Source organism: Vigna unguiculata, chromosome 3 (genome assembly GCF_037176805.1).
Source record: "Vigna unguiculata cultivar grain cowpea cultivar isolate G323 ecotype 2 chromosome 3, ASM3717680v1, whole genome shotgun sequence".
Classification (NCBI taxonomy): Eukaryota; Viridiplantae; Streptophyta; class Magnoliopsida; order Fabales; family Fabaceae; genus Vigna; species Vigna unguiculata.
In genome coordinates this window covers 27,916,871-27,927,757 of record NC_140794.1, presented here as the reverse complement: position 1 = coordinate 27,927,757, position 10,887 = coordinate 27,916,871, and the positions used below count along the sequence as shown (strand labels likewise).

Sequence of the window (10,887 nt, the reverse complement as noted above, 5' to 3'; positions counted from 1 at the left end):
CTATATTGGTAATTCCGGATGTGGGGAAACCGTTTGAAGTTTACTGCGACGCGTCTCATCTTGGACTTGGTTGTGTTCTGATGCAAGAGAAGGTCGTGGCATATGCTTCGAGACAACTTAAGATACATGAACGTAACTACCCTACTCATGACCTAGAGTTGGCGGCTATAGTTTTTGCCTTGAAGATCTGGAGGCACTATCTTTATGGTGCTCAGTTCCGAGTGTTCAGCGATCATAAGAGCCTCAAGTACTTGTTTGACCAGAAGGAGCTTAACATGAGGCAAAGGAGATGGATGGAATTCCTGAAGGACTATGACTTCGAGCTCGTATATCACCCGGGGAAGGCAAATATGGTGGCAAATGCTCTGAGTAGGAAGACGGTACATACGGCACATTTCATGATAAAAGAGGTGGAGCTATTAGAGAAGTTCAGAGACATGAGGCTACAGGTGGAGTTGGGGTCCGAGTCCATTAGGTGTAGTACCCTTACTATATCTAGTGACTTCTTGGACTCGATCAGAGAGAGGCAGTTGTTGGATGCGGGTCTGAACAAGGTTAGGGAACAGCTTGGATCAGAGGAAGCCAGAGACTTCGTCGTGAGTGATGATGGCATACTGAGGTTTCGAGGCAGAGTATGTATACCTGATGATGCTGAGGTGAAGAAGTTGATCCTTGAGGAAGGACACAAGAGTCGTCTTAGCTTGCATCCTGGCATGACTAAGATGTACCAGGACCTCAAGGAAACCTTCTGGTGGCAGGGGATGAAGAAGGATGTGGCACAGTTTGTATCCGCTTGTCTGACGTGTCAGAAGGCGAAGGTGGAGCACTAGAGACCCGGGGGAATTCTACAGTCATTGGAGGTACCGGTGTGGAAATGGGATAGCATCTCGATAGACTTTGTGACCCATTTGCCACGAACATTTAGAGGACATGACGCCATCTGGGTGATAGTAGATCGACTGACTAAGAGTGCACACTTCCTGGCGATGAACTTGAGAATGTCTATGGCCAAGCTGGCCCAATTGTACATTAAGGAGATAGTCAGGCTTCATGGGGTGCCTTCGAGCATAGTTTCCGACAGAGACCCACGGTTCACATCCCGGTTTTGGCAGACGCTACAGGATGCTATGGGTAGCAAGCTCACCATGAGTTCAGCTTATCACCCTTAGACCGATGGTCAGTCTGAAAGGACGATCCAATCATTAGAAGACTTGTTGAGGACATACATATTGGACCACCTGGGAGCTTGGGATGAAGTATTGCCTTTGATTGAGTTCACCTACAACAACAGTTTTCATGCGAGCATTGGCATGGCGCCATACGAGGCTCTTTATGGCAGGAGGTGTAGGACTCCTCTTTGCTGGTATCAGGATGGAGAGGCAGTGTTGGTTGGACCAGAGTTGTTAGAGCAGACCACCGAGAAGGTGAGGATGGTGAGAGATAGGATGCTGGCTTCTCAGAGTAGGTAGAAGGCCTATGCTGATCGTAGGAGGAGGCCTTTGGAGTTTGCAGCGGGAGATCATGTATTCTTGAGGGTGACCCGAACCACGGGCGTGGGAAGGGCTCTCCGCTCAAGGAAGCTTTCGCCTAAATTCCTTGGCCCATATCAGATCACGAGGAGGATCGGACCGGTGGCCTACGAGATAGTTTTACCCCCACCGTTGGAAAACCTACATCCAGTGTTTCATGTCTCATAGCTGAGGAAGTATGTATTTGATCCGGCCCACGTGTTGGAGGCTGAGGATATATAGATCAGGGAAGATCTCACAGTGGAAGTACCACCCATCGCTCTTGAGGATAGCAAGGTTGAGGAACGTCGTGGGAAGACCGTTAGTCTTGTTAAAGTCATCTGGGATCGGAGGACGGGTGACTCGACGTGGGAGTTAGAGGAGGACATGAGAAAATCACATCCACATCTATTTACCTGGTGAGTCTTCATTTTTCAAGGTCGAAAATTTTCTTGTTGGGGAGAATGTAAGGCCCATTAATTTTGGCTTACTAATTTTCTGCCCTCTTGTGTTTGGGCCTAGGGTTGGCCCAATTGATAAAACCCCTTTCAGGATGCCCTAACCCTCACTTTGCACTCTTGCAGAAAAATCCAGCAGCCGTCACTCTCCTTACCCCTCACAGAACACTCTGCTAGGGTTTGCCTAAGGTCCCTTTCGAGCTAGCTCAGACCAGTTCCTACTCCGCGTAAGTGCCTCTTAGCTTGTATGTATTTTTCCTTGGCATTAAGTCCAGTTAGGTCTTCGTAACAAATTTCCCTTGGTTCTGTTCCTCCACTGTTTTCCAGCTCTTTAGCTGTTCTCGGGACAACAGTACTAGCTATCGTGCTGCCAAGACTTCCGTTAACCCTTCCTCCAAGTACGAGAAGTTAGGGTTTCCAGTTCTGTGTTGTTTTAACTTGTTTACGGGTTGGTTACTAATTGTATGGTTAAATTCTTCGTTTTGATGCGTGAAAGTACTTTGTATGATTGGTTGGTCTGTAAAACATGCGCGTTGCAGGTGCGAACAGTGGTGGACACTGTTAGACTCGCCCAGGCGAGCTTGACTCGCCCAAGCGAGATGTGCAGAGGCTCGCCCAGAGCTTCCTGCGCGAGTGGTCGCTCAGGCGACCAGGGTGTGTTTTGAGCGAGCACACAACTCGCCCAGGCGAGAGGGATCTCGCTTAAACGAGAGGGATCTCGCTTAAGTGAGATCCCGCGTTGCCTTCTTATTCCTGTTGAGCCCTCGCCTAGGCGGAAGGGGACTCGTCTGGGCGAGACTGTCTCGCCTGAGCGAGATCCCTCAGCCTGAGCGAGGTGCTGGGCGAGGCAGTACTGTGATTGAATATTTGTTTATTCTCGAATGGTCTGTTTTGGTTGGGTATGAATGCATGATGAGTGATATGTATATAATGGAGTATGAGGTATACGTGGTATGATTTCCTGGATTACAAATGATGGGTTTGGCATGAAAGTTGGCATGATCCCTACATGACTTGTATATGATGAGTTGGTTACATATGTGTGTGTGTGGGGTCACAAACTTGGTATGAGCAATAATGAATCTTGGTGGTTGGTAAAGCTTTGGTATGGTTGGCATGAGGGGAAACACCTTACTCATGATCGAGAATAACAAGTTAGTAATGATTCAACATATGAGCAATGGAGTTTTGTTGTGGGTTTTGGGTTGAAACCTTGTGTACAATGTATGTATAAATCCCTGGTTGTATATGTATGTTGGTCTGTGTCAGTGCATGATACCTTGGGGTCTCTAGGTGAGACTTTCAAGGTTGCGCTTCAGTGGTCGGGACGTAATTCCATGGCCCCTGTTAGTGGGTGTTCATGGTGGTGCCCCATCTGTATAACTAGGTAAGGATTCAAGGTAAGGACTGCATCCTGACACTCTAAGGGGGCCAGTTAGTCTCACTTAGAGCGGACTGATCCCTGTGGTGAGAGTAGCAGGAGGCCTGAAATTCATCAAGGGCTAACCTTGTGGTGAGGAGATTTGATTCATCGTAACACTTGTAACACATAGCTCGGGGGTGAGCAGCTCAGGGTCGAGCAGAGGTATCCACCACAAGTGCAAGCATCCGCTGAATCCGACCAAGTTATACGTATCCGGATGAGTCGAGTCGAGTCGTAGTGTATTGATTAAGAGTCATAACATGTTTGGTTGATTATTTGGATGTGAGATGATGAAAATGCTTTTGGCTTTATGATGCATATGTTGTTGGCTCTAGCTTACCCGTTTCGTTGCATGGTTGTGTTGTATGTGGCTATTCTTTCCTGCGATGATCATCGACTTGGTTGATGGGAGCAGATGGGCGAAGTTCTCGTGGTCAACAGGGGAATGGTGATTCCATCGCTTAGCCGTCTGGGCTAGATCTTACACTTCTCTTTGTGATGTCTTCTTTAGGGCTATGGCCGCTGTATTCGTTGTCTTTGGATTGTAAACTCTTAGTTAAACTATTATCCTGCTTTTGTTGGCATCGTGGTGTGCCTGGTTTTATAGGGGTGATGTTGGGAACCCCAAGACTGCGTGATTTTACTATCTTATGTGTGACGTTTCCTTTAATTGTGTTTATAAATTAAATGGGACGTTACAACTTATTTTCTAAATTGTCTAGGTATAAGATGTGTGTTTATCAGGTATGGTAAATGAATTTGTCCAAATATTAATATTTTGTTTTATTTTGACTGAATTTTTTTTTTAACTGAATATAAGTACGCGTATAATAATATTTAAATTGAATATGTGAAGTTGAGTACGTATATTAATCACGTTCCTTCCATTATACATGTCCTCACGTCTATTCCAATATATTCGAATTTCATATTTGTTCTTTTTTTGAATTAATAAAGTTTATTGGGTAACCTAAAAAAAACTTATAATAACTTTCTCCTTTTAATTTTAAGATTCTTAATTTATTTTTTAATACACATTCAATATTTTTGTTTAAATTTATAATAATATAACATTATTCAATTATTATTTGATATTTGATACCCTTATTTAATGAGAATGAATTATTTTACTATATTATTAGCAAGAGAGATGGAATCCACGATGAACACAAAATAGAGAGATCTTAATTATATAAACTCTTGGCAATTGTGAAATAGTATTCAAGAAGTGTTTGTATTTCATATTTACTTTGTGTATTTTGTCTAAAGATACATTTAATATTCCTATAGTCATGACTGATATTTTGTACTCTTATAAGTTATAAGACGTGTAACATCCCATTTTAAATAGATAATTCCAATTTAAATAAATGCCACATATATTAAATATTAAGAGAATGTGGAAAGACGAAATATGACGTACACAGTACCCTAACATATCCATAATAAAAGGAAGAGGCTCCACATGCCTAAACGAGGTACAAAAACCCGCCAAGAGCGAGAGAAACTACTATTACTACTACTAAACTCCAAACGCTGAGGCCCCTATAGTGAGCCTGATAGTCGTCCAAGATATCATCAAAGTGCAACATCTCTATTATCACCACTGCTAGAGATTCTCACATCTGCTCACATCAATAAGGTTGATGACCATCGCAAAGGAAGAAACCACACACAATCATACAAACAAGCAAAAGGGTAAGCTAGTGTAACAAATCCTTATATTATAACACTCAGCAGGTAAATTCAAAACTAATCATAATTAACTGATATCCACACATGATATACCCAAACCACTTAGGGCTTTTTGATGAAGGATTATCATGTTCCTTTTTAAGATTATTGAATATGGTGTGAGTTGATTAAGAAAGCTAAGCGAAATCCCCACTGGACATTAAGATAGCAAGCTATCTAGATGTGAAGGTTCCTTTCACAAAGCTCAAGAGAAGAAGATGATGGATGGATTCAAAACAAAAAGGAAATGAAAAGCACATAAACCATAGAAAACCAAGAACAATTAAAGGAAGAAGAAAACATAAAATGGAAAGGAAAGAAATGGTAAAAATGTGAGAAGCACGCCACTACAAGGCTAGGCTAGAAGCCATGACAACCTTGAAGATGAGTGGATGTGTGCCGCCACTTGCTATGCAAGATAAGGCTTAAAAGTATTCACTCCCAAGGGAGGAAACTCTCACAAATGGTTGAGACACAAGACTGTTTTTACTTCAAAATGTTCAACCCTTTTACATGTCTAGGAGCACCCCTTATATAGAAGAGTTTAGGGGCCTCTAAGCAAATAAAAGATACCTAAGGATGTCTCTACAAAAACCTAACCCTAGCTTCTAGAAACTAGGTCAAATAAGGTTACAAAAATGAAAGACAAAAGAGCCAACTATGGTGTGTGCAAGGCTAATTTCGTTCTAGCACAAAAGGAGACAAAGAATGTGTCTCATATGTCTCCAAAAAGTGGCCAAAGTGTGCTAAAAACAAAGGAGACCAAAGGTACATAGGTACACTTGTTTTATGCCTTTTACTTTATGCTTTATGCCTTTGCTTTACTCTCTCATCCACATCATTTATGCTCCCCAATCATCATGCGCCACCTAGCATTACTTTCTTACTCCTAATTAACCTACAAAGCAAATAAACATAGATTAGCATGTTGGCTTAAGTCAAGTCAACTATAGTCAACAAGTCAAACCTAGTCAAAGGTCAACAAGTCAACTAAAGTTGATTCAACTAAGTCAACTTAGGGAATCAAAAATAACAAACACAAATGAAAGGGATGAAGGATTAGTGAACTTCCTTTCTAAACATGCTTAGTCTTCTTAAGCATGTGCCTTCATCCTTGGTTGGGGTCAATCCTTCATCACTTTTAAACTTGACTATCCGGATACATACGATGAGGCACCACCACCAAACTATGGAATTACGTCCTAGCAGTGAGGCATCACCACGAGGCCTTCGTGGAATTACATCCTTACATGAGGCACCACCACGACACCTCCGTGGAATTACGTCGTGGCCTTGAGGCACCACCACGATACCTCCGTGGAATTACGTCCTTATGTTGAGGCACCGCCATGAGCTATCATCCCGAGGTCCATGGAATTAAGTCCAATAGATGAGGCACCACCATTGACTCCCCCCTAAGAGGGTCTATGGAATTACGCTCATACGATGAGGCACCACCATTGACTCCCCCTAAGAGGGTCCATGGAATTAGGTCCTATTGTTGAGGCACCACTGGGGACTCCTCCGAGAAGGGCCCGCGGAATTATGTTCGTAAGATGAGGCACTACCACGAGCCCCACTACAAGGGTCATGGAATTATGTCCTAAACCACCCTTACTCATACATTATCAATCAATCATGAAATTCCTATGCATACCCTTAATATGTCATTTAGTATGAGTGATCAACCATCAAATATATCTCATGCCAAGCTCATTTCCAATTCATTTGTTCTCACCCATAACATACATAGCATATGCATATCCACCCCCTTTGTACTTAATAAGTCAATGAACCAGCCAATCAAACAACCATCAACATTCAAGAAACAAAGCATACCAAAAAACCCAAAAGAGGTCTCGCTCAGGCAAGAAGAGTGCTCTCGCTCAAATAGTAGACTCTCGCTTAGGCGAGACTGCAACAATGGCTCCTGGAAAATGTCGCGAGCTCTCGCTTAGGCGAGACTGTTCGTCGCTCAAAAATACAGCAGCTCGCCTAGGCGAGCGCTTGAGCAGAAACCTGAGCGAGTTCCCGCTATTCTCGCCTGGGCGAGATGAGCTCGCCTGGGCGAGTATATCAGTTTCCACCACTATTCCACGCATGCTCAAACACAGACTCACTCATGACAGCACCCAAAGCCTTTTTACATCATCATAAGCAACATACTAGTACCAGAACTCGAAACAGAACCAACACATACAAAAGTGAATCAAAACGCGAAGTCTAGCTTCCCTTACCTGGAGAGGGCTTATACGAGACCTCGACACCAACTACGGAGTGCAACAGTTTGAGAAGTGGTCTCAGAAAATGGAAGAACAACGGGGCAAAGGAAGAACAAAGTTATTATGGAACCTTAGAAGGAAGAACACAAAAATAAGCTTTAGGGAGTACAGGTACGAACTTGAGAAACACTTACATGGAACGAAAACAAAGCTGAGCTCGAGAAATCTTTGGCCAAGATCCGGAGTCAAGCCCTAGCAGAGCGTCCTGAAAGTAAGGGGGCAGCGCTTAGGGTTCTGTTTTGCAAGAATGAATCAGAATTGGAAACCCTAGCAACTTTAGGGCCTTAGCACCCTATGGGCCACCCCCTTAGGCCCAACATATTAAGGCCAACCCTTAAACATTAGGACAGAAATAAAACTGGGCCTTATACGTGTAGTGATAATTGTTTAAACTCATTTTCTACAGTAGAATCATGTGTAATTTGCATTGAAGAATTGGACATGGCTCAATTGGGAGAATGCGATATAAAATTACGTTTTTGTCAGTTTTTTTTACTAAACATTGAATGACATGTTGGATATCCCTTTCAAAACACTTATAAATATATTTTATAAAATCATCCAACCATCCTTGCCTTGCCTAGTGTCCAATATAAACTTATTGCCAATAGTTTTTCTAAAGTACTTTAATAGTGGTGTTATTCTAAAAATATGTCCATAGAGGTAATAAAAATAGAATTATAATTCCTTTACAAGGGATATAATCAAGAGAAATTGGAAGATATTCCGTAATCTTTCTCATAATCGAATGGATCTGAACTTTTATTTGAGTTACTACTTTTTAATAAAATAATAATAATAATAATAATAATAATAATAATAAAAGAATCAATAATAAAATAATATAGAATCGTGATATAAAAAGCGTAATTATAACATTTAAGATAAAAAATAACCTGCAAATCTAAAAGGAAACAATGTTCTACTTTAAGGATCTCCTAAATTCTTGAATGAGTATAGTTCAAAGACAGATTTTTTTTTTTTTATAAATAGTTACTTATAAAATAATTCGTTTTAGCGTTTGATTCAAATATTAGACAAATATATTGACTGATAATGTATTATAGAAAATGATTCATTAAATACCTTTTATTGAAAGTCTTGATATGAATCATAATTCCCTCTAAAACTTAGGCATAACTAATAATTATGAGAAACAAATTTGTCGTTTTGCGTTTCTTTAAATATTTGGTTGGACCATCGGTTCGTTTGCTTGATGACAAAATCTTTCTTTCAACTATTTCTCATTCAACTTTTGCTCACTAGTCGTAAGTACTAAATGGTCAGGATAATTATGTTTTAAGAAAGTATTGTCGACAAACTTTTGGTAATGCAACAAATTTGATGTGACTCAAAAAAAAAAATTGTTATGTATTGAAAAGTAAATTTTATTAAATTTTATAAATTTTTTTTTATCAAAATACCATACGGTCCGAACGATTATCCTTTTATTATGTGCTACACGTGCTAGCAAAGCGCAGATTACGCAGTACTGTAATCATAAAAATATATTTTTCAAACAATTATTGGGAGGCCTTATTATTATATGATAAGGTGGGTAGAGTCTAGATCCTAGGAGAAAGATGAACCTGCAATGGATTTTTCATTACCACAGTGAACTCTTGTTTCTCTGATAAATCCACGTCCCCTCCCTCTGGAATCTTCCACTCAAAGTTCCAAACCAGATTAGCCACAAAGTACTCCAAGTGAAGCAACGCTAGATTATAGCCAGGGCAAATCCTTCTCCCTGCACCAAAAGGCATCATTTTGATCTCTTTACTACCAGTAATGTCAAACCCTTCATCATTCATAAACCTCTCTGGCTTAAACGCCATTGGATCCTCCCACACCTTAGGGTCCCACCCCATCTCTGCCACCATGAAATTCACTGTCCCATTCTTAGGGACCAAGTAATCATTCAAAACCACGTCCTCACTCACTGCATGAGGCAACACAAAGTGCCCAGGTGGGTGGCGCCTCAAACCCTCCAAAATCACAGCCTTCAGATAAGCTAATTTCTCCAAGTCTTCTTCTTTCACTTCTCCGTCTTCTCTCTCACCCATCACCTCCCTTATCTCGCCCACCAACCTCTCTTGCACATGTGGGTACTTTACCAAATTCGCCATGATCCACTGCAACGCCGTGGAAGTGGTGTCCGTGCCCCCGTTCAAAAACTCATTGCACAGCGTCACAATCTCCTCTTCGTTGAGCTTGCGTTTCTCCTCGGGCAACTCCAAACCCAACAAAGTATCAACATACGAAACAACGCCTTCCTCCTTGCCTTGCTTTTGCTTCCTGGCTCTTATAAGTGGAATCATCACGTCCTCCTGCTCCTGGCGAAACCTAAGCATCTCCTCCCAACGTTCGCGGAGCAAAACGCGGGTGACTTTGGGCCAGAAATTAAGGATGTTGTACCTGCTAAACCCTAGAAGTAACTGTCGTTGGACGCGCTCGACGTCTCTGACTTTGCCCTCGTCGAGTCGCTCCCCGAAGCACATGAAGACGAGCAAGCAGAACATGGCGTATTGGAAGTGATCAATGACTTTGACGGAATCATTGGATTGAGAATCGGATTTAAGGTGAGTGAGGAGGGTGTGGAGGACCCAGTTGCGGATCCCGGAGAAGGACTTGACGCGTGAGTGGTGGAGCATCTCGGAGGTGAGGTTTCGGCGGAGGATACGCCACGTGGGGCCGTAGGAGGCGGAGCTGATATTGCGTTGGTCGCTGGTGAGGATTTTGGAGGCGGCGAGAGCCTTGGGGCGGTCGGAGAAGACGGAACCATTTTGGACGAGGGCTTGGTGGGCGAGGGTGCGGTCGGCGATGAATATGGCTCGTTGAGATCCGATGCGGATGGTGACGATGGGGCCGAACTTGGCGTGGAGGTTTCGGAGAATCGGCTCGAGTTGGCTGAAGGATTTGAGGAGCCATTGGATGCTTGTGAGGATTGGGATGTGAAGAGGGCCTGGAGGGGTGTTGATGGTTTTGGTTTGAAGAGAGAATATGGCTCTTACGATGACGCAGACGCACGCAGAGACTACGATGATGAACCAGGCTTCCATGAGTGTTGCTTGTTGCATCACCTTTCCACCAGAATGAGACCAGTGTTGTTGTAGATAAGGCGCCCAAATATAAGAACCACAAACAATGCGTAAAGGACAGTTTAGTCCCTTAAAAATATCTTCCAAACTTATTTTAATATACAATAATTATATTTTGACCTACTTTCTTTTATCATCTTTTAATTTATTACTCCAATTATTTTTAGATCATTATATCACATTATTAAGTAAAATTCAAAATATATAATTGAAAGATGATTAAAGTGATAAGTTAAAAATGGATAAAAAAGTGTGTCAAAATATTATTAGAGAAATGATACATTGACACTCAAATATGACCACTTTTGTTATCACCTGACGTGGCATCAGCTATTTCATTTAATTTTGTTTTCTTATAACTGACAAATGAAATGACAGTGGTGA

General features: G+C 41.9%; 1 protein-coding gene across 1 annotated transcript; it reads right to left on the bottom strand.

Annotated features, from left to right (window-relative positions):
- Positions 1-8,900: 8,900 nt before the first annotated feature.
- LOC114178753 (cytochrome P450 89A2-like) lies at positions 8,901-10,517 on the bottom strand. The gene has a single exon (XM_028064824.2). The coding sequence runs from the start codon at positions 10,480-10,482 to the stop codon at positions 8,971-8,973; it is 1,512 nt and encodes a 503-aa protein (XP_027920625.1). The 5' UTR covers positions 10,483-10,517; the 3' UTR covers positions 8,901-8,970.
- Positions 10,518-10,887: the final 370 nt, after the last annotated feature.